The 24,720-nt window shown below is 38.7% G+C and overlaps 1 protein-coding gene across 1 annotated transcript in view; it reads left to right on the top strand.

Moving 5' to 3' along the window:
• The first annotated feature begins 3,830 nt into the window (after window positions 1-3,830).
• The window catches only part of itgb5 (integrin, beta 5), a 42,283-nt gene continuing 21,393 nt past the window's right edge, over window positions 3,831-24,720 (top strand). The window contains exons 1-11 of the mRNA XM_057335665.1: window positions 3,831-4,120; window positions 4,257-4,347; window positions 4,736-4,821; window positions 5,074-5,281; window positions 5,505-5,754; window positions 6,436-6,604; window positions 8,030-8,191; window positions 9,548-9,643; window positions 9,755-9,844; window positions 12,332-12,466; window positions 17,249-17,678. Coding sequence (XP_057191648.1) covers window positions 4,115-4,120; window positions 4,257-4,347; window positions 4,736-4,821; window positions 5,074-5,281; window positions 5,505-5,754; window positions 6,436-6,604; window positions 8,030-8,191; window positions 9,548-9,643; window positions 9,755-9,844; window positions 12,332-12,466; window positions 17,249-17,678 — 1,723 coding nt within the window. The 5' untranslated portion in view covers window positions 3,831-4,114. The remainder of the gene's footprint in view (window positions 4,121-4,256; window positions 4,348-4,735; window positions 4,822-5,073; window positions 5,282-5,504; window positions 5,755-6,435; window positions 6,605-8,029; window positions 8,192-9,547; window positions 9,644-9,754; window positions 9,845-12,331; window positions 12,467-17,248; window positions 17,679-24,720) is intronic.

Below are 24,720 nucleotides of genomic sequence, written 5' to 3'. Positions count from 1 at the left end.
AAGCCTGTAAATTAACTTTTTTTGCACATAGCACTGGTGCTAGAGAGGTTTAAAGTTTGGTAGCACAGGCAGAAATGTGCAAGTGTAGTTCATCATGAATAGGCAGATAACTGACAAAAGACATTAATGTTACATACAGATGGATAAATTAGGGCCGTATCATTTTTAGATTACCTAAATTTGTTTTAATATTTCTAAGTTTTGTGTTTTTCCTTTTTTACTATACAATAGTGGTATATTTGTCCACATAAATTACTGTAGGTTACTATAGTATTTACTATAGTAAACTGCAGTAAAATTCCTACTATATTGTTTTTGAACTTTACTATAGTATATAGTGTTTATCAATTTACTACAAGGGCACTTCAATTTTCAATAGTACGCTACAGTATTTTTTGTCTGAGTGTTCAATTTAACGGGACTTTTATTTTGACGGGTCTTCGGGAAGACGCTTGTTTGCAGATAGCTTCACTCAAACACTAAAACGCTCGTAAAATAAACTCTCAGAGCAACTCTGGAGATGAAGTTCATGTGTTCATATCCTCATACGGTGCAGCACAGATAAATACTCGACCATCACTCGTGTTGTATGTTAAACTGTGCACATAATTCACTCAGACACCAGAACAGCCAGATGACATTTAAAACCGGATTCCGCGTCCGCATGTACTCAGTGCGGTGCGCCATTGATTATTGTCACACACAAACAAGCACAACGACGACAAACACGCAGCTCTGCTAATGCATATGTTCTTATTATTCTACATATATGTCGCACTGTTCTTTTTTCAAGTTACTTGTCCGGTCGGGTAAGTAAAATTCTCTCTCACTTGCCCATACAAAACATTTACTTGTCCCGGAAAAGCGTTAATGTCGAGCCCTGATTACAGTTAAAACACTGAACATGGGCAGTATAAAACCCCTGTTTCATCCGTGCTGTAAATGCGCTGGAGTCACATCCGTGAAAGCACAATAAATGTCCTTGTTACTTTTCTTAATAAACTTTATGTCTAATGCACTGCAGTAGCCAAGTGACTTGTGTCATGACTTGCGAAGCCTACAAACAGTATTATTTTATATAACTCATTACTCCATTACTTATTTTGATAACCAGAGTACACCAACACATCAGCTCTGAGAGCTCGAAGCGTTCTTATATTTTTCGCCATGCTCGCTTCCACTTACTTTTGGCCGTATGTATGTATATGACATGATTTTAAAAAAATATCGATAGTAGAGGTATCACTATCGATACACTATTGAAAAAAAATATTGCGATAGTTACATGTATCGATATTTTTGCACAGCCCTACTATAAATAATATGTTGAGTAATATATGACTGAAAACGCCATACCTTAATATCCAGGTGCATTTTGCTGCGTTCGTTTTGCAGGCTACTGTATAGTAGATAGAAAATGTGTTTATTTTTATTTCATTTAGACTGTATTCACTAAAACGCATAAACTGATAGCTTTTTTATTTTGCGTTGACAAAGTAGGCTATATTTAGACCCACAAACGTTCTTTATAAAAATTGTATACATGTCTAATATATTAAATGTATATGCACCCACAAACGCTCGTAGCCAGCGCGCATAGTGGGGCAGCTAGCAGCGAGCGTGCACTAAGCACACTGTGGGTAAAAGCACCAACAGCAAACGCTGGGAGTGAGCGCAAACAGTGGAGGCATAGCAGGTAAAAACGCAGGCAGTGAGCGCACACATCCCGGGCAGCGGCCTAAGATTGCAGCGGTATGAGCTTGGCTATGCTGCAGCAACAACAAACGATCAACCCGTGTAGTCTTGTGGGCGTGGTCGCAATTTGAAAAATGTAAATCCTTTTTATTGCAATGTAAGAAGTTCCACTCTCCAAAACAGCATGTTTGGAGTTTTATTGGATAATAAGAACAAATAACTGGCCATTGTGGCCAAAGCGCTCCGTTGGACTTTTCCGAGATCTTCTACTCTTCCCTGTGGACGACCTCTGACCTACTTTCTGTACGATCTGAATTTCTGCGTTTTGAATTTTAGAAAATTGAATTTGATGTTCCGAATTTCTTCTTCATCTTGAAAACGTGAGGCTGTATTTTAAAAATATCTGGATATTTGCAATCTAAGAATTCAGAGCAAAAAATATGTTGTTTGAAAATGCATGCCTATAAAACTCTGCCTTAAAAAAAAGCAATTGTGTTAAATTTCAAATGTTCAATATTCAAGTAAAAAAAATCAAATTCGAAATCAAAATCTAATTCAAAACTATTTTAACTCCCATTTAATATTCAGTTTTGTTAAAAAACACTTGTCAATAATTCAGATTTACGAAATTCAAATTCAGATTGCTTTGTCATATTTCTGGCTCCATAAGAGAAGCGCTTCCTCTTGCAGCTCTTTCTATGGGACAGGTGGCTGTGTTATTAGTTAGTGGTGGGCGGATCGATACTGAGGTTGTATCGAAAAGGATCGATCCTAACATAAAAATAGTGATACTAATGTGTTTTTAGTTTTTACTACTGATTTTATTTATTTACTAATGTAGCTAATAATTGTATAATGAAGAAAAACTATTTCCCATACACCTAGTTTTGCACACGTTGCTCCTCCCTGCCCTGCTTTGTTTTGTAGTCCGCTATCACGTGACTCAGCAGCGCCAAGCGCAATTCCGCAGACGCTGCTGCGGCCGGCGAAAGAAGAGGAGCATCGTGTGGAGTTTTTCACCTCGGTGAATAAAAACACTGCGAAATGCGATGTATGGCAGTGGGACTTTGGGGGTAAAAAGCCAAAGATTGAAAGTATTTTATTGTTTGAGACACAAAGTAAATAAAGTGCTTAAATATTAGTGTGCACTTTGTTTATAAATTCACTTAAAAAAGTGTAATGAAAGGGAAACGTGTTAATTTGTTCTATTATTTTGTCTAAACACAACACTGAACAAAAACTGAAAAGCAGTTTTAAAATCTTTGTTCTTGAGTAATAATTTTGTCCACTTTGTTTTTTTTTAAAGCTAGAGAAGTAGTACTGGGATAACGAGAAATTGTTTTGTTAAATATCGTTTTTCTGTTCTGTTAATCTGTTATTGTTACTATTTTCCAGTAATAATTTGGTGCAAAGTTCATGTTTGCAAATTCGATTACAGGAATAAATAACTAAATAAATAGATTTATTTGGTTTAAATGATGTCCAGTCTTTTAACATCTACATGATTAATTAGCCTACAGGCACATTAAGAGCACAAATCACAAAATATTTTAGTGGTCATGAAAATGTATTCAGATTTAGCATATTAATGATGCATTCATCTGATAAATCATGACATTTCATTTACAGGAAAGTAAATGTAAGTTCAAGTGAATGCTTTTTAAAAGTAAAAAGTATTGGTATCGGTATCGGCAATACTGGCCCTGCATGTACTTGGTATCTGATCGATACTAATTTTTACAGTATCGCCCACCACTATTATTAGTGCTGGTCACGTGACAGCTGATTCCGCTGCTTAAATCCACTGGAAACCACTGTCGCATTTCATCAATCAGTTCTACTGGCTTATACAAATGTACTTATTTAACAGGTTTAAAAACTAGTCTGAAGTTTTCTAACCAAACATAAAAAGTGTCGTTGAACAGCCCCAGTCAGCGTTTTTATTTTCCCACTCATATTCCAGCAAGCCCCGCCCTTTCGCCTGATTATTTGATATGAACAAATAGATATGAGTGTCTTGCTTGCTGTCCAATCGGATGTTTGGAAGTAACTTCTAGAACTAGCCAATCCTGGTGCGAGAATTGTCGGAATACGGGTTGGTGAAAGAAACGTCCAGCATATCTGCTTATGGGCGGAGTTTAAAGTAAAGTGAGGGACGCGGCAGGCACCCAGTACTGAATTTCCATGCTGAAAACAACTGGAGGATTGATTTTTAACTGTGTATAAATAAAACAGACTGCTTACGAAATGTAAAATGCCTCCTGTTGATGATGGAAGCAATTCAGTCTGAACTACTGCAACAGGCAGCAACCAGAGTAACGTTACGACAGTAACAATAACTTCAAGTGCGGATTATTGTTCCGAGTTGGTGCGGATTCACTCGTATGTTTACCAGGTTCAGGGGACATTCACTTCAGTCATGTATGTAAGTTACCGCTGCAAAGTGGGTGAGATGGGTAGAGAGAAGGAGTAAGGATTGCCATTTAGAATACATTCAGTTGTTTCTAAATGTTTGGATAAAACCCTCCTTTACGTTGAGCGGTATTGTTGGTTTTTGCAAGGAAGGAATGATGTGGAAACTTTGCCCATTCACACGTCATCCAGCTCTTCTATCTTGCATAGTCTTGGAAATATTTATTTACAATGTCAAAGGTAAGTACACACGCATTTCAGTTTGCAAACTCGTTCCTGCAGTGCTTAGCAAACACACTGGCACATCTGTATTTGACTTTAAAAAGCGCAATACCTTATTCTATTTAGATCAAAAGTAACTGTTACTAGTCAAATGAACAAACGAACGGATGTGAAATTTTCACCTACATCTTTGTCCTGGTTTGTGCTTTTTTGATTTTGATACTTTATCGTGTTACACAGTGTCGTCGTCTCTGGAATATAGATGGCTTTGGATAAAAGCGTGTGATAAATTAAATGTGAATGCAGTTCAGTCTTCCAGAACTTTTGCATACATATATATACCTATATATATATATACCAGTTTATGACTCTTGATTTGATCTGTTTTGAATGTTCTCTTTTTTAGGTCTTAATGTGTGTATGAGCGGTAGTGCCACATCTTGTGAGGAATGTCTTCTCATTCACCCGAGCTGCGCCTGGTGCGCGCAAGAGGTGTGTGCGCGCGCTTCTCTGATATTAGTCGTTTCAAACCTACTAAACTGTCACATCACATCATAGGTGTGTTCAATTGCTGTCTATGTCGACTAAATCTCTACTTAGTCATTCTAATACACTTTAATAATATCGAGCTGGATGTTGACAGATTGCTGAAAGCTTTTGATCTCCCTTTCTGCATTTGTGGGTTTGTTTATTTTACAGCTTAATTACTCACATAGCTTGAAAATGATCTTTTTCCTGATTCAGGACTTTGGACAAGCGAGAACACTCACCTCACGATGTGACTTTAGCCAGAATTTACTCAAAAGAGGGTGTGATGCACCTTTCATAGAGAATCCGAAGAGTAGCAAAACTCTCCTGAAGAGCAAACCCCTAAGTTCCAAGCAGTCCGGGTCGACCCAGTATGATGTCGTCCAGATATATCCACAGAAGATCTCTCTCAGCTTAAGGCCTGGTATGCATCTCTAATATCTGCACAGTAAAATCGCCAGTGTTAAAAAAGGTCAAATTAACACGCACAGTGTATATATAATCCACACTCTCAAAGTGTGGATTATATAAACACTGTGAGTGTTAATCTGACCTTTTTTAACACTGGCGATTTTGCTGTGTGCGTACACTTTGAATTGACCGTGTCACTGTTCCAAACCAATAGTTGCATAACCCTTGTCTCTAAGGTGACCAGACCTCATTTGAGGTACAAGTGCGTCCTGTGGAGGACTACCCTGTTGATTTGTACTATTTGATGGACCTCTCGCTCTCCATGAAGGATGATCTCGACACAATTCGCAACCTGGGCACCAAACTGGCGGAAGAAATGAGGAAACTCACAAGTAACTTCCGTCTTGGGTTCGGCTCTTTTGTGGATAAGAACATATCACCCTTCTCCTACACAGCCCCCAAGTACCAGGACAACCCTTGCAATGGGTAAGCGAGAGATTTCAGCACTTGGGTGATGTTTCTCACATTCTCCCATGTATGTGATGGGCTTTCCTGATGACTAAATACCTTTTGTCCGTAAGCACGCTTTGATATGCACAGAAAAGAATTGATTTGAAGGAACAACTACCTTTTAAGATCAGGACACGCAACTCTCATCTGTTGAAGTGAATGTGTGTCTAAAAATGTTTCCCCTTCCTATAATAAAATATCAATGATTTGATTCTGAAAGCCCTTGGCATATGTCATAATTCTAGAGTAATTTTGTACAGAATTATGTTACACCTAAAAGGTAAAACCCTAGTTTAGATCAGAGTAAACTGCTTTTAAATCAGAAAGCGTCTAGTTTAGTTGTTATCCCTGTGGTTATCATGTTGATCTAAAGAAATAGTAATATTTTAAAAGTGTGCCAGAACAGACTGATGTCGCAGAGCCATTATTGCGCTTTACAGCCTATCATGCATCAGTAACCATGTAGGTTATGCACTTAATCCACATGAGTGCTTACTGTGCCACAAGTCAAAACGTATGTGTGTATGTATCAATGTACTGTATATATGTGTAGAATCTCAATGTTTGTTTTCAGCTATAATAAAGCTCATTATCTCTGCAAAAATAATTTAGGTTTTCTGATTATTATAAAATCATAATTTGGTTTTGTTATTATAGATACAAATTGTTCCCGAACTGTGTCCCCACGTTTGGTTTCCGTCACCTCTTGTCTCTTACGGACAAAGTGGATCGTTTCAATGAAGAAGTGCAAAAGCAGATGGTTTCACGAAACAGGGACGCGCCGGAGGGGGGTTTTGATGCCATTCTGCAGGCTGCTGTGTGTAAGGTAAGCTGTCAGTCAGCATTTGCATACTGCTGCTTCATCACTAAGCATCTTTGACTCCCTCAGCTCGCTAAAGAAAGACCTTTTCTTCTCTTTAAAGCGGCTGTGCAAATGGTGTTTCATGCATTCTGAGTTATTTACGATGTTAAACGTGTTGTCATCTCATGCTTGACATGGTCAACTTGTCAAAAACTAGTTGGACGTATGGCGTAGTATTTCTGTGCTCGATACACTCCCCCAGCGTTCATACAGGTTTCGGAAAGTTTTTTTCGAGCATGAAAATCCGTTTCGTAGCAACTTTTCTTAGTCCCTTATTGGACAATTCTCCCGGAAAAGCATGCGGCACGCTTCAACCAAGGACAGCGGGAGAAGGAGCATGCACACAAGTCACTTTCACTTGCGGGCAGGAGAGAGTGAGAGCACTACGTTCGCGAAGTTCAGCTGTATTTGTTTGTTCACTGCATTTGGGTGATGAATGTTATATATACGGTGGCTGTAACGCTGGATTTGGAGATCGTTTGAATCTGATAGATGGAACGGCGGTCCCAGCGATAAAAGATGCCGGACTTGAACCGTATGCGGTAAGTGAAACTGATGTCCCTCCCACACGCGTCCTATGTTTTCGGAAATAATCGTACAGCTGTATCTGTCTTTTATAAATGTGATCAAACTAAAGACTCTACGGATATTTGAAGGGTGCGATACTTTTCTCTAAGTACTCAAGATTATCATGAGATATGCAGAAACTGTCTGAGATACGGCCGCTTTAAATCTTTCTAGAAAGGACACTATGGCTCATGATATTGCATGTCTTATTTTTTTGTGCTTTGCTATGTAATCCTTATTCAGATGCGATACAGGTGGCGCTCTGAAAAGCAACAAATGTTGTATGATGTCATGGACTGTAAAAATATTTGCTTAGGTGGAAATGACAGGATCACAGGATGTTTGAGGGAGACTGTGTGGCTTGTGCTGAATGAAAGAGCAGAGCCTTGCCTTTTATTCATTATGCATGCATGCTATTTCAGTGCTAGCACTTATTCTAGTTGTTTTGCTGAGACTGGCTCTTTAAAATGTGTGATATCATGTTTTCGGTTATTGAGCCATCTAAAGCACCAGTAGTATTTTGTCTGTTTTGAGGATATTAGACACAACAAATGTTTTCTCTGTTCATTTTAAATAGTTGTGTGGTTTGACATGAATTTTTTTGGAGTAAAAAAACATATTACTTAATGTGGAATATTATATGCTGTTGAAAGTTTCCCTTATTATGTAACATGACGAATCCATCAACTACGTCTAGATAGGATATAACTGCAATATTTAGCTGACCAACAATCACAACAATATATTAATAATCATAATGTTGCTTGTAAGCTGTAAGACAAGATATAAATTGTTGAAATAAAAAGTTTGATCTCATGGCAGGAGAAGATTGGCTGGAGGAAGGAGGCAAATCATCTTCTGGTGTTTGCCACTGATGATGTCCCACACTTGGCTTTGGACGGAAAGCTCGGTGGACTCGTGCATCCTCATGATGGACATTGTCACCTGAATGACAAGAACGAGTACAGCGCTTCAAACATAATGGTAAGTGAAGATATTTTATTTAGCAAAACTGCATCACAACAATGTAAATGGCTATAATCCACCCACATTAATGTTACTCTATGAACTAATGTTCTCTGCGAGTTTTTGCTGTTGTTGCTTTTTTCAAGCTGTCTGAACAGTTATAAATGTTTGAGCTAACCGTATAATGATTGTCTTAAAAGTTAAAATATCAGGGCAAAGCCTGAGTAGCTCTGTATGCATTTGCTGTTTAAATGGGAAGCTTTATTTGTGCACTTGTTGTTTCTCTTGGATATTCATAACTCTTTTGGGCTTTGAAGGGCATTGAATGTTTTTTCATCTTTGTGAAGTGCAAGAACAGATGTAGGGCTCAACTTTCAGTGCAGTTTGGGCTCTGTCCAAAGCAACAGAATGTTTCAAGAGTGACCACTCGAGCAGAAAGCAAGCAAGCAAACAAACAAACAAACACTATGTGTACCATATACTGCAACCTAGGATTTAAAAACATTATGTAATCATTTGACGTCCACTTTTCTGTGCTGTTTTTATGTATTTCCTGTTGAAGCCAAACGGTTGGCAGGGACATATTAAAGGGATCAATTCTTTCATGTAAATAGCCAATGGGATTAAGTTTAGTTCACATTTGTTTGTTGGTTGCAGGTGGTATTAAAGGAATGGGTCACACAAAAATGAACACTCTCGTCGGTTACTCACCCTCATGTCATTCCAAACCTGCTTGATTTTCTTCTGCCGAACACAAATAATATATTTTGAAGAATGTTGGTAACCAAACAACATTGGGCAACATTAAAACATTTCTCAAAATATAATTTGTGTTTTGCAGCAGGAAGAAAATGATACAGGTTTGGAAAGTCACTAGACTGAGTGAAAGATTCAGTTATCTTCATTTTTGGGTGAACTATGTCACTAAGAAATGTCATTCTAGAGAGAATTTGATTGGACAAAAATCTGCGTAAAATAAGTTAGGAATATTTTCTTGGAAAATAATGACAATTAACAATTTAACTTGTAAATTATTCTAAATATTGACTTAGTCAACAAGTAGGACAATACCATCAAAGCCACATATCAAAAGACACACTGGTTGTGCTCTGTAAAGAACCTTTAATAAATGTAAATCAAATGTGCACATCACTCATCATTTTTTTTTAAAGAAATGCAAACTGGGTTTCTCAGACAGGTTATCGACACTGAACGCTTTTAGCTGTACAGAGAGGAAATGGGTGGGAAGGACAGCGGAAATCATGGAGAGGAATCAGAAGAGCAATGACTTCCTTACACAAACTTCTCACAGAAATGATGCAACAGGGAGTGAATGAACTTCTTACTGACAGACATTGATGCATCTCTTTACAGGACTACCCGTCTCTAGCTCTACTGGGAGAAAAACTGGCAGAAAATAACATTTTCCTCATCTTTGCAGTGACCAAAAGACACTATGTTCTTTACAAGGTATCTTACAGTACCTTCATTATAAGCCAGAGCTCTGTGTAACTGTGTTTGCTAGTGGCTCTAATACGTATGTTGTTTTGTTTTCTCTGATCTTTGACTTTCTACCCATAGAACCTAACTGCTTTGATCCCTGGGACGACAGTGGAAATTTTGGACCAAGACTCTAAAAATATTATTCAGCTAATTGTCAATGCATACAATGTAAGTCATGTTGTGAACATATTTCTGTTACTATTTTATTAATATAGCATTTTTTGCATTCCAGCTTTATTCAGGGCTTTATGCCGGATCTCCGGCTTGCGGCGTTTGACTGCGGAAAAAAAGATTTACTTTAAAAAAATACGACATGTAAAAAGCTTATTGATATCAGTTCGAGTTCATAAGTTCGCCTACCACTGGTATGAGAGGAACACGGCTATCACTCTCAACCAAACAAACATTACTAGCCAATCAGAATTGAAATGGTTCGAGTCTTGGTTGCCAGAGTGGAGACGTCAAGTTGGAGAGTACGTTAGCAAGCGAACAGTCGGCAGGATCGAGACTATGTTTATAAAGCCTAAGCGGGGGGCAGATTTTAAGTCCATTATGACAAAAATGACATGCACAAATTGGAGACTGTGACATAAAGATCGATAACTTTTTTTTGTGGTGTTTCAGCAAATCATCTAATCAGACCTCCGCTTCCACTTCTGTGCGTCACACACGCGCGCGCGCGCTAACTGCGATTGAGATATCAAGGATTGATTTCTAAAGCGTCTTCAAACTTTTTTACAGCTTATTGCACCTATCTCAAAGAGTTAATTTATAAACATGGTCGTTTTTGTCTGAAGTGAGCGTAAAAAGTTGAGAAAGAAAACTGATGTCAATACATTAGTGACTGCAGCCTAATGTTCCTGCTATTCTATGTGGTTGATATGACTCAAGCAAATGAAAAGAGAAGCACTCACTGCTGACTCCGTAACCTTTGTATAGGTTTAATAGGAACTTATATTGTTTTCGTTTCACAGTTTGTAGTTCAAATTTTTCAAGTAGGAGTTTAAAAATGGAAAATAAATCTGCCTCCCTCCACTAATCATTATTAAAAAAAAATGAGCTCAAAAAGGTGATCACTTTTGCTTTTTTGAGGGCTCATTTATGCTAACCTGCTTTGACCAACTGTGATCTCATTACTATGTGTTGTGGATGTGACTTGTGCCATATCATCACCATTAATACCTATGAAACTAATGATTAATTTACTACTAGAGCACAAAATAGTTAGTTAGTACTAGAGTACAAAATTCATCATAGATCTGATCACTTTATTTTGCTTTCAAAATGCCACCCTCAATCGGCCATAAAAATTTGAGTCTTATTTGTTTTCTTTTTAAAAAGTATGATTTTTTATTATGATGAATTTGGTTGAATTTGGTATGTTAAGCTATGTTTTTATATACCATAATTGCATAAAACTATGGTTTTGTGGGTTATAATTATGCCCCCACTTCTTTCGAGTCATTCTGTGATCCATACACACATGATGGCATACCATCAACGTCTGTCTGAGAAGCTCAAAAACGGTTACTAGTTAGTTTCAAGGGAAATAATGTTTAATGTTCTTTTTTGTTTGACAAATAACCCTGCGTATGTGTCTACTCTCACAAAAAAGAAAGGATTCAGGATTGTTTTTTCTTTAACCCCTGTTTATTGCAATTTTTCTCTTTAATAAACAGCTGCAGATAATTGTTCTTCTGGTCTTTTTGACCTGACGACTTTCCTTTCATGTTTCTCTAACCTGTAAATGTGTATGCACTATGCACCTCTCAGGGTTCAAGGTTGAAGCCTACTGTGATGTATAGTGATGCCTAGCCTATTATGAATGCATGGGAGCGCAATGTGTTGAACACATGAAGGGTCATTCAACTGTCACAGTTGTTTGCTTACAACACAGGACTGTGAACAGCCCAGTAAACTATATAAATGAGCAGCAAACCTTCTTTAGTTAATGTGACCACCACATGAAGCATCTTTTTATTGAGAGATGTAAGTTTAGTGCAGGCTAAACTGTGTCTAAACTATGATCACATGCTTACATAAGCACCTAAAATAAGGTATTTCCTGTGTTTTGGTCAATGTGGAAATTGCAGATCTTATTAATATGTCTGCCTACAATCACACAGTAAGCTTTGTAGTCTGGCATTTGTAGATAATGATGAAGCACTCAGATACTCCATGTTTCTTGCTGTATTAAAAGACTTTGCTCCAGGAAATGTGCTGGAATGTTGTTTTGGGGCTGTAGTTGTTTTTTCTGTCACACATGTGTGGGAGGGACGAAGACCTTGTGCTTTTTTGTAGCTGGGACATTTTTACTCTTTAATAAGGACCAAGATGTTGTAAAAAAATCATTGCAAAAATTAATATTTGTATAGGATCTGCTGGATATTAGCCACAAGATTTTGCCAGGACAGTAAAGTCTGATAGAAATATTTTATTGTTTCTTGTGCTATGGTTTTCATTGGTGTGTATGCAAAGATTATAAAAGGTGTTTGTGATTTTACATTTTTGTGCGAGAGCGTTACATATACCAAGTATTTCCTACATGCTGGAATAATATCTTTAGTATTTTCTAAACTGTTTCCAGTGAATGTTAGAAAACTGACCCTTGTTCATTGTGTTTGTTCTTTGTTTTTGTCGTTTCTGTTCATGTAGAACATCAGGTCAAAAGTAGAGCTGAGCGTTTGGGATCATCCTGAAGATCTTAATCTGGCCTTCACTGCCACCTGCCAAGACGGGCGTCCCCTACCTGGCCTCCGCAAGTGTGCTGACCTCAAGATTGGTGACACTGTTCGTATTCAATACTTATCAAATATTGCATGTGTTTTTTTACATACAAAATCTCGACCACACCTAATCCTGTCTGTGTGCTTGGATTGTATGATGATAGCCAGGCTTAAAAGGATGATGATATGCATGTTATTTTTGTATTACTTAATTTTGTGTCAGCTACTCATTATTTTAGTTTTTCATTGTCCCTTTGATGGGAAAAAAATACATTAACAGCCTTATTCGTGGATATGTTGCACATTTTCGGTTCAGAAACAAGGGGCAGATTTCACTATTCTTGAGGAAGTGAAAGTGGGGGATGGAGAAAGAGAAGAGAGAATGTCAAATATTTATTTTAGGGCATGACATGTTGGTCGTTTTAGCTTAAAGGTCCAGTGTATGAAATTTAGCGGCATCTAGCTGTGAGGTTTCAAACTGCAACCAACAGTTCACTCCACCCCCCCTCCCTTTCGAAGCACTACGTTAGCTGACACAAGTCTTAAGATATCGTCTCTAGGGCTGTCAACGTTAACGCATGCAATTAATTTTTTCAGATCAACGCGTTAAAAATATTTAACGCCATTAACACAACATCCGTTTTTTCTGTCGTCATTGTCTAGCGTTACATTATATAATCACGCTCTTATTCATATAAAGACTTCATGTAGTGCAGTGACGTCATGTGCAAACAACCTATAGATCCTCCAAAAAAAGTACATATTGGACCTTTAAATGCATTGTGGCATTTCATACAAGGTTGATTTGATGATTTTGAACCAGAAAGATGATGCAGCCAAATGCATCAAACTAAAACAGCCTCTATCCACATGTTTAGAAATGCAGTAATGCCTTATTTATCTACAGTACAATGTTGTTCCTATGATGGAAAGGCATATAAGCATTGTCTGTTTGAAAGTTTTATGGACTTTTAGATAATGTCTGAAAGTTCTCAGTGTTCCCGTAGGTTCTTTATCATTGGAGCTCTTCATTATCAAACTTTCACAGAACTACTTTTTACGTGTCCCCATGCAGTTCGCTGACCCTCAGAGATTCAACCAGATCTCTTCAGTCTCTGCTTTAGTGTTTCCTTTCTGCCTAATTAAATGTAGAGCTGGATCGTCCAGGGAGAGTGGAGGGGTAGAACTGAAAAACCACAATAAATAGAGAAGCCCCATTCTTCTCAGCCCGATCCAATAGGCCCAGATCCTTTTTGTTTATCCACGAGGGAAATTGTCAAACCGTGCCCAAGTGCCAGTCTTTCCTTTGGAGGGGGGCACAACCCAAGCAGAATCCCTTGTGTCACTCACAGTTCTCCAGCCGGCTCTCGCAGGAGTCATCCTCTGAATTTCAATGGCCTCGCACAATAGCACCGAGTTCTTTTTGGGTGAGGAGCTGTGGAAAAACACGGTCCTTAGATACAGAGCGTTAGCCTGGACTCTAAAGTTAAGCTTAGATTCCTTTCACAGAAGCAGGATTCAGACCCCTCAAGACTACTCAAATATCCCATACATAACAGATTGGGCTAATCCTATATTAAATTGGCTGATGTCCCAGGAAGCATCAGTTTAATTTTGGATAGACTTGGATTGGTTTGTGAAGTCTTGCTCGCTGTTGTGTAAGAACAGTATGTGATGTTTAATGCAAATTTGTAGAAGTAATTTGAATTTCTTTACCATTCACAGATGAATAGTGGCCACGGTTAGTGGTGTTTATTTGCACGTATTGTTTGGGTTCATTTAGCATTCAATTCACTCAAATAATTATGCAAATCAGGTTGTGGAGAATGCTTCAGAGAACCATGCTCTGGATTACATTGCCGGGACTGTGCAGCATCGCTATATCATTGCAGACACATGAGTTAACTATTTGAAAAGCTGCTTGCCTTGTTGTTGGTGGGATAATAATCATTTGGCATTACAAAACACTGTTTATGACTAGCATGCAGTTAAGTTGCTGCAGGCAGCTTGTATCCATGTTATTACCCACAATTGGCATTATAGCGTTCTTGCATGCTCAAACACATAGTCAGACAGTAAAGCTCCGCCCACCGGTCCCTTCCTTCATCATCGCCTCATTCAGAAGTTTTGCTGCTCTTTAAGAAATGTCCATTTAAAAAGGCCCATAGCATAATAGTTTGGGATAGTGAGAATATACTCCACCTTCTTTCCAACCATTTTCTGGTTGTGTCTGCCTTCATCTTACCAGTGCCATATCCTCGTGACTCACATGCCTCCTTAATCCAATTCAGGAAATACTTCTGTACTGACCCATCCCTCACTCCTCCCTTATGCCTTTCACCCTCCTGTGACCCAACACTTGTGTGGTTTTGTCGTTTTCAGAATTAAATATGCAGATTGTATGGGTATTATTTTTAACAAATTTGTTTGTTCTCATTTTGGCACCATTTGGAGGCATTATTTTACCCTTTTAAAAAACGCCTTTAACAAGTCTGTGAGGGATACCATAAAACAAGTTAGAACCAGCAAACCAATTTATGCTTGATTAGGAAATATTTTTCCCATTTTAATAAAAAATGTTTTAACAAATTTAGAAAGTGGGTGCTCGGACCAGGAGTATTTTTAAAGCAGAAATATATATATAAAGTTGGCTTAAAGGGGTCATATGGCGCGAATACGTGTTTTTCTGTGTGTTTGGTGTTTTACAAGTTTAAAACCCCTTTAACAAAGCTCTAAAAATATAGATAATTTATTATTAGATTCTCACAAACATGTGACATTTCGAGCATAACGTATGAAGAGTTTATTTGCAAAAACGGATTATTAGTTAGGATTATTATTTATTGATTAGAGTTAATATTACTTAATCAAAACAGCTCTGCAGTTTGATTGATATTAATAGGAATGCACATTAAAAAACATAATTTTTGAATTAAAAAAAAATTCAGCAATTCCAGCGTTTGGATGTGACACTTTGCGTTATGGATGTGACATAAAAAAAGCTCAGAGAATGTATTTGTTACCAATTTACTGATTTACTGAACCATTTGTTTATATTTTACTTTATATTTTATACTATATAATATTTTGTTGTTAGAGTTTAAACATAAATAAAAATATCAGTATATGCACAAGGTTTCTATTTTAAAAAAGGGAAATAAACATGTGTAATGGATGTGACAAAAAAGGACAACAAACTTTGTTGGATTTCTGTGAATTAAAATGCATAAACCTGTAGCAATTACACCAAACAAATGGAGAAGGGATGCCTCTTCATAGAACATAAAATAGTTACTTTATTTTCATTTTCATGTGCCTATTTATGAGGAATATGGAGCGTTATGGATGTGACAATCCTGAAAATTGCACTTACCTGACTATGGTAAATCATGCACTAAAAATAAAACAAATAAATAAAACGCATGGGTATTTGAACCAAATCTTGATATCTGTGGCTGACATTTTCACAGAATTGCCCAATTATCTGTTTTTGTAAGTGAACTCTTCATATATTAGACTCTCAAAAACGTCTGGAATTTTGTGACGTTTCAAGTGTAACCTATCAATTTTATACAAGTTAAGAACTTCTAATGAATCTAACCAACCCCCATGACTCTAAGATGTTCTGATACAGAGATATAGGTCTTGCTAAACGGTTGCTAGGCTAATGTGTTTGGTTGCTATGGGCGTGGCTTAGCATGTGCTAATTGATGATGCTCTAAGCTATGAGTGAAACGAACCAACCCCTGTGTCTCTACGATGTTCTGATGCAGATATATAGATGTTGCTAAATGGTTGCTAGGCTAACCTGTTTGGTTGCTATGGGCGTGGCTTAGCATATGCCAACTGATGATGCTTCAACCCACAAGTGAAACAAACCAACCCCCATCTCTCTATGATGTTCTGATGAAGAGATGTAGGTGTTGTTAAACGGTTGCTAAATTAAGATGTTTTGTTGCTATGGGCGTGGCTTCGTGGCTTAATGAACTTCCTGGGCCACTGATTGGTTGCCTGAGTAATACGTGCACACCCCCTCGTCTCTACGACACTGCACTGCAAAGATATCCATATGAACTTCTGATAATGGGAGTCAATGGGATCGGTTGCTAGGTTGCTGTAAATTGTTGCTATGGGCGTGGCTTAATATCTTCATAATGATCATGTTGTCTGAGTTTTTGGTTTACCCTGCCGTGTTTTGTTTGTGAGACGTTTGGGAATTGTACGCCGGCAGAAATGCCTCGGTGGACACAGCCCCTTACTGTTGCACATCTGAGCGTGTAGCCTAGACTTTCAACATCAGAATGACCTGCTGTGGCCCAGTGTTCAGCTTTGAGCTCTGTGTAAAAGCTTTGAGAGGGAGGGTTCACTGATCTGAAACGTTACTTCAAAGTGTTCAGCCTCAGCATGTCAGGCTTGTCTTCTCCCCTGGGCTCTTCTGGATTAAAGAACAACCAGGCTACATGTTTTTAAAGGTGTCAGGTTCTCTGCTCCTGAGGGGCCACAAATGAAGTTTGTTCCTTGAGAAAATGATCGAAAACTGCAGATTGTGTGTTTCCCTTTAGTTCACCAGAAACTAGTTTCTTTTGCAATGCTTAACCACGCGACACAGATCCAGCATTGGATTAATAGATGGTGTAGTTATCCTTAAGCATTGCATGGTTCTTCGCAGACAATGATTGATGTAGATCAAGTCTGGGACTCTGGGCTGGATGAAGCCTCTAATGTTTGGGCAGTCTTCATAAGGATAGAGGCTTATGATGCTTATGATTTATCTGGTTTAAAAAAAAATGTACTCGCTGTTATAATTAATTAATTTATTGTAATTATATGTTGTTTTGTCTTTCAGGTCTCCTTCAACGTCACTGTCGATGCCCGAGGATGCCCCCCAAAAGGTACCCGGAAGAGTTTCATCATCAGGCCAGTTGGCTTCAAAGACCGTCTGGAGGTCTCTGTGGATTACCATTGCGACTGCAGCTGCACGCATTACACAACGGTCAACAGTAGCCTCTGCAGCTCCGCCGGCACCTACAGCTGCGGGATGTGCCGCTGCGAGCCCGGCTACCTCGGAGCACACTGCGAATGTGAGGAGGGCAAGGTCGACCACCAGCACCTCAGCGCCTGCCGTGAAGCCGAGGGCAAGCAGGTGTGCAGCGGCCGGGGAGAGTGCAGCTGTAAGCAGTGCCTGTGCTACGAGTCAGAGTTTGGCAAAATCTACGGAGCCTTCTGCGAATGTGATGACTTCTCCTGTGCCCGGCACAGGGGTATACTGTGCTCAGGTAAGAGGAGTGTGCAGAGAATGAGTTTAGTATGGAAATATTGATATCACTTACCCGGCTTGCCTATTGGGCTCTTACATGAGCTGCAGCATTTGTGCCTGGTGTCTTTTGGATCAGATCTTGCTGAAGAGCTTCTGGCTGCCTACCCATCTCTACTGTGCCACAGTGAAGGCTTTGTAACCGGCTGCATTTTGTTTATCTACGCACACAATGGCTGATCTATGAGTAATAATAAAGCTCTGTGGTTTTTTGTCCAGCATAAAATGGCCGTTTGTTGGGAACAGGCAGCCAGTAGTCGTCTAGTCTTGGAGAGCTGTAATGACATGGGTTGAGCTGAGAATATGGCACACCTCAGCCATGGAAAACTCCATAATGAGTTCTTAATGAATGTGAACAATTATACAATTGCACCACTTTGCCATGCTGAATTAACAGGAACAATTCTTGTAAACTTGCTATTAATGGCAGTGGGAAAAGGCAACCGTCTTGATGAGCGAGTTCTCTGCAGGTTTCATTCACTTGTTAAGTGCCTTGTAAACATGCTTTGTGGCATTTTGATTCAGCAATGCTCGGTGAGAGCTGCTTGTTATACAGATTGAGTTACAGGGTTTGGGATGGGATTTAATTCTAAAGAGAAATTCAGTAGCTTGTGGTGTTCCTGGGCTGGCGTTTATCAGGAGAGCACAGACATCTTAAACCAACAGATTTCAGATGACTGGAGTGGTCAGGAAACTTTGAAAACAATATAAACACGGTTACGATTGGTGCCCCAAAGTAAATCACACCCTTAAAAAAAATGTAATGTTATTAGGGTACTGACATTTGGTTTTTCCCAAGATTTCTTTGATATTAAAGAGATTTAAAAAACGTTGGTAACACTTTACGATAGGTTTGTATTTTGTTAATGCATTAGTTAACACGAACTAACAATGAGCAACAAAACAACTAGGGATGCACCGAAACGAAAATTCTTGGCCGAAGACAAACATGATGTGAAACACTTGGCCGAAGGCCGAATAATACCGAACATGTTTTTTTGCATTTCTTCTATTTATTAAGCTATTTTTTTCACTATTGCACAAACTGAATAGTCAAAATGTGCTTTTTATAATTTTTCTTGCTTTTCAATAAAATACAATACAACTTAATATAAAATTGAGCAAAACAAAGTAAATTCAAACAAAAAATTTAGCCCTCTCCCTTCATGAATAGCCTATATTATTTAGGCCTATAACTGACTGCTAAAAGAATGTAGTGTAAGTTACTCTGTACCCCTACAACAAAACAGTTCATTAAAAACTGTCATTCCACATTAGGCCTATAAGCTAAAAATACAAATAAACTAAAACTGTTGGATTATTATAGGCTACATTGCAAAATGATTTGAGAAAAATAAACATCCAATGCAAGCAATTCTGACTGATGCTGACTGACAACCATTTAAGGTCACGTCTCTCCTCCAAACTCCGCCCACAAAAGCTGACTGTTCTCTCGGAAGGTGCACTCGTGGCTGGGATGCACAGAACATACTTTGACAAGTTGTTTAGTACAGGGAACTGTGTGCACGCGACCACTGTATGATGTCAAAGGATGTGGCGGGGCTACTGTCAGACAGCCCGCTTCCGTCTGAAGTAAAGTTACCGACCGGTAAAGACGCTTTCATTCGGAAATTTACTTCCATGCGGCAAGTCCTGTGCTGTGTCTTTCTCTGACACTTTAAAATGCTCCGCACACACACACACTGCCAAAACGTTTGCGCCAGTAATAAAGCGCACGCGTCTCTCTCGCTCTCGCGCTCGCTCTCTCTCTCTCTCTCTCTGCGCTGGTCGCTGCTTGATCGTATCACGAGTCATGTTCGGTAAAATTTATTCGGCCATTTCACATATTCGGCCGAACACCGAACTTGAGTTTTTTGCTATTTTCGGCCGAACATTTACGGTGGCCGAACATTCGGTGCATCCCTAGCAACAACGTTTCAACAATTGTCTTTTTTAATCTTTGTTAATGTTAGTTAATGCCATTACAATAAAGTTGGTTCACTGTGTTTAACAGTCCCCGATTCTGATTGGTCAATAGCTGTACTTTATTCGCAGTGAAGCACAGTTATGACCACTTCACCTAATGATTCTGTTGCTGCATCCCAATTCGCCTGCTTCTACTATGCACTAAAAGTATGTACTGTTTTTGTAATGGGAAAATATATGCATTTTAGTACGTAGCAAAACTGTATGCACGCACTCGGACATACTAATGTAAAACTGAAGTGGCCGTTGTTACTTAGACGACACTGTGATCATGAATGGTCACAAACATCAAAATAAATTTCTTCTTTGCATTTTAAGTATTTATTTATTAATTATTTCATATTAATTGTTTTACTGTATACTTACATTTGTTAATTTAGCGAAGTATCTTTTAATTTTTTTAATGCAGTGGAGCGTCACTAAACTCCGCCCTCTCACAGTGAGTTGTGGGTAATATCAGCCATTAAGTGTCCATGGATTCACACTTTTAAGATGTGAGTAGACCATCCGGGTGTCTCGAAAACTATTTAGGACGGATACTATGTGGATTGGGACGCAGTATATCACTACGCAACCCTAGCAACCAATCTAGGCAACATAAACAAAACATTCTGTTGCTGTTTACAGTCGATCAGGAACTATTTTTTTCCAGCGGAAGGAAGGCTTAAAGTGATTTTACTTTTTGAAAGTTGCATTGATGCATATTTTTCAGCTTTAATATTCGTATTGTTTGGGAACCGGTTTATAAAAGCAATAAGGTACTTGAGGCTGAAGTCATGGCTGAAAGGTGTTGTTATGTACGTCTGGTTTTCTTTGAGGAATGTCTGCATTCATTACAAATGAGCTAATAAAATATTACGAATTATTTTATATCCAGTATTTTTTTCATGAGGTAAGTAGCCATGTAATACGCTCGATATGTACAGCCTGGCCCTTTTCTGAAACTGATACAAAAACTTTTTTGTTGTAATTATTATTCTACAGTGTTTGAATCTTGGGTTTATGAGGAAGGAGGCATGTTTGCTTTGCTGTGAGGTGTGTAAACATGACCCGACTAATGATCAGAAGGAAGAAGCATTGAAAAAGTAACACAGTCCCTTGGGGGTGGCAGTTTTTCCCACGGGATTTTGAGTCACAATGGAGCTGGTGACGTCACACACTAATTAACATATTTATGACGTCATCATGTCCTGTTTGGTCTAGTTTTGGCACTTGAAATCTGTTTCGCTTCTACTCTCTGATCACGTTATATTGTATTTTAACACAACTAAATGCTAGTATTTTCACATATTATCTGTTCTGTTGTCAGACATAAAACGAGTATAAAATAGTGACGAAATACGACCCAATAACATCTTGTGTTTAATCCAACCAGCTGTTACTTTAACTGCTGCTAAAATCCTGATTTATAAACGCGACATCGTCTGACAAAATCACCACACATTTACATTGAAGAGCGGATATATGAGGTAATTTTGGCTGTATTACTTGTTTGTCTCACACAGCGCATATCCTTTACTGCTGTTGCTGTTCTCATCAATGTGTTGTTGTGTTATGAGCGCTTTTTAAATTTTAGATGCGAGTGATAGTTTTATTGTAGATTGCGTATAGCGCAGACAACACAATGATAGGCTATGTTAAAAAAATGTGGTTCGTTTTGAAACCGCCATAGTCTAATTAATGAATGGGAAACACTGGGGTGGAGCTTCTGAGCTTCATCCTGTGCCTGTTTTTTATCGGCTTACTGGGATTTGTGAGCGTGTCATTATGGGCTTACTCACACTGTCCCAATAGAACCGCACCCGGGCACGTTTGACACCTAAAGCCTGGTTCGATTGACCAGTGTAAGTGAAAGCATGTTGTAAATTATGCAACTGTTTATATTCCTCCCTGAAGTTCAGCTGTCACCGTAAAAGACATCTAATACACACAGCACTATTATGTAGGGATGTAACAATATTGTCGATATCGTGTTATCGCAATAGCAAAATTGTCTCAATATTATCGTGGTCACATGACTTTATGAAACGATAGGTCTTCCGGGCCTAACATAGAGAATGTTCGAAAAAATAATTGATGTTGCCTTTGGCAAGGTCCATTTGGTGCAATTATTTTATTTCATAAAAGGGATTTTTAGGTCATTTGACCCATCTCATACTGTAACTCATACCTCTAAGCAGCAGTTATGATAGGACGATAGAAAAGAGGATGTTTATTGCACGTTTACAAAATCATCATTTGCCGCAACAAATATCGTACCGTGGACTGTACACTGAGGTATTATCGTAGTCGTGACCTAATGGTTAGAGAGTCGGACTCGTGACCAGAAGGTTGCCGGTTCGATTCCCAGGGCCGGCGGGTAATGACTGATGTGCCCCTGAGCAAGGCACCTTACCCCTATTTGCTCCCCGGGCGCTGCAGTGATAGCTGCCCACTGCTCCGGGTGTACATGTGTTCACCACTTGCTGTGCGTGTGTTCACTACTCTCTGGATGGGTTAAATGCAGAGGTCACATTTCGGGTATGGGTCACCATGTCTGACTAATAGGTCACTTTCACTTTTTTAACATCCCTACTATTACATGCAGGCGTGTGTCACAGCGGCCAAAACTACTCCACATATTAGGTTTGTCAAACATAATGAAAAGTAAAATGACTTTACGATAATAAAGTGCGCAAGGGACAATCGCGCTCGGGCATGATTGAGAGCAATGGGGCCAAGTGTGAGTACGCCGTATGACTTCACAATACAATACAATTGGACTAGCCTTTTGTAAAATGTGTTTTGGAATGTGGTCTAAAAATACTTAACGTTGCATATATAGGGAGACATAATATACAAGACTTAAAAGCCCCTTTTCATGTAAACACTGCTTAACAACCACCATTAGACCTGTGATTATTAGTCTGTCTCTGTAGCATAATCCTTTGTTCATACACCTGGAGTAAACAAAGTCCTTGTTTTTCCTCAGCAATTTCAAATGGTGTCTCTATTGAAACTTTCTCACCTGAACTCTTATTTACCCGTCGCTGTTTGCGCAGACATATCAAGTGCTTCACTGCCTGCTGTTACCCAAAATAGTTTGTATTATAGTAGCGCAAAATAAAACCAAGACAACATGTGGAGACCAATGTTAGACAGTGGATCAAAGAGTCCCATTGTGTGTTTTGTAATATGAGATTGAATAGAAACAGAGAATAAGCTTCTGATGGGTGTGGAGAACAGCATCTTCTCCTCACTCCTCAGTGATGTTGAGTACTACAGCTCTGCCTGTCTGTGGATGAAAGGAGAAGGAGTGTCTTGTCAGGGAAATATTTCTCTCCCAGCTGTGTATTGAGGCTCAGACGATATTACCAAGGTCTTGGTCGTGCTTATAGCAGCCTGGAGGTCAAAGTCCTGGAATCTGACGACTGATAAGAGTCCTGTGCGAGACAGGCTGACAAACTCAAGCAAAGTCTTTTGAATATGCTGAACTTTTATGATCTTTGTATAAAACCTTTCGTATGATCATTTTTCTAATTTTCCCTTTGACTTCTGTCAGTCAAACGTTTACCGTATTTAGTTTTATTATTGTACATTGCACAATATTGAGGAGCGTGAGCATGACTTGTTTTTCTGGAGGCCTCGGTTTTGAAGTTCTGCACATCTGCTGCTGATTTTTGCTCTCCAGCCTCTCAATAACACTCAGAGCCAGAAATACAGTGACTCCAGACTTTTTTGTGTAAATTCTCAACATTGTTTTTCAGGTTAGTGCAATTAACAACAAGCACGCATACATTTGTTTTTATGGCATGTGGCGCTAGAAAGTAAATTGAAAATTGAGTTGGTTGGATCACTTTTCTGGGTCATGATTTTCACATTAACTTATTAAGGTACTAACACAGTACAGACAATAGTTGGAGCTGGTTTAGTGGTTAGTGCATGAGCTTTGACATTTACATTTATGCATTTGGCAGACACTTTTATCCAAAGCGACTTACATTGCATTATCCTATACATTTGTTTCTAAGTATGTGCAGTCCCCTGGGATCGAACCCACGACCTTGGCGTTGTTAGTGCCATGCTCTTACCACTGAGCTACAGGAAAGCTTTGACGCATTAAGCTATGGCGTGTAAGTGGGCAATACAAGTTTAAAGGGACAGTTCACCCAAAAATGAAATTTATGTCATCATTTACTCACCCTCTTGTCATTTCAAACATGTATGACCTACTTTCTTCTGCAGAACACAAAATAAGATATTTTGAAGAATGTCGGCAACCAAAAACTGTTGGTCACTATTGACTTCTATTGTATCGACAACAAAACCTATGCAAGTCAATGAGGACCAACAGTTTTCTGTTACGACATTCTTCAAAATATCTACTTTTGTGTTCTGCAGAAGAAAAGCCATACAGGTTTGGAACAACTCAAGGGTGAGTAAATGATCAGTAGTTTCATTTTTTGGGTGAACTATCACTTTAAGCCATGAGAAAATCCCATACATGGCATCCCAATTTATGTCACTAACTAATATGTCAGGAATGATGTTTGATATTTTTGATGATGGCTTATTACATTTGCAATCCATCTGGGCAGTACTGATAGACACTTTTTTCAGATGTAAGCTCATTTTAGCATTGAGCACATGGAGCAAATGAAATAATGTATGTTGAATACCAAACATATGCTGTAAATCAGGCCAGAATCTGGTTCCGTTTAGTTCTTGGAAAAATACACATAATCTGTCAACCCATCTTTATAATGTACACAGACCATGAGTCGTGCATTGACGTCTCTCTGAGTGTCTTTTTCCACACCCCTGCATCCTCTCATACCGCAGTAAATGACCTCATCACCTGGCAACATCTCTGAAGTAAACAAATAGAAAAATCTGAAATGCTGAACTGCCTGGAAGGATTTTGGGTTGGCATTCAAGTGTTTAATAAACTGTGTTTAGTGTGTTTAGTCTTTGGATGTTATCATCAGAGCTTAACAATTTACCAGTTCATAATTGTATATGTAACAGAAAAATTTGTA

This window comes from Triplophysa rosa, linkage group LG6 (genome assembly GCF_024868665.1).
Source record: "Triplophysa rosa linkage group LG6, Trosa_1v2, whole genome shotgun sequence".
NCBI classification, from domain to species: domain Eukaryota; kingdom Metazoa; phylum Chordata; class Actinopteri; order Cypriniformes; family Nemacheilidae; genus Triplophysa; species Triplophysa rosa.
This window is presented reverse-complemented; position numbering and strand designations above follow the sequence as displayed.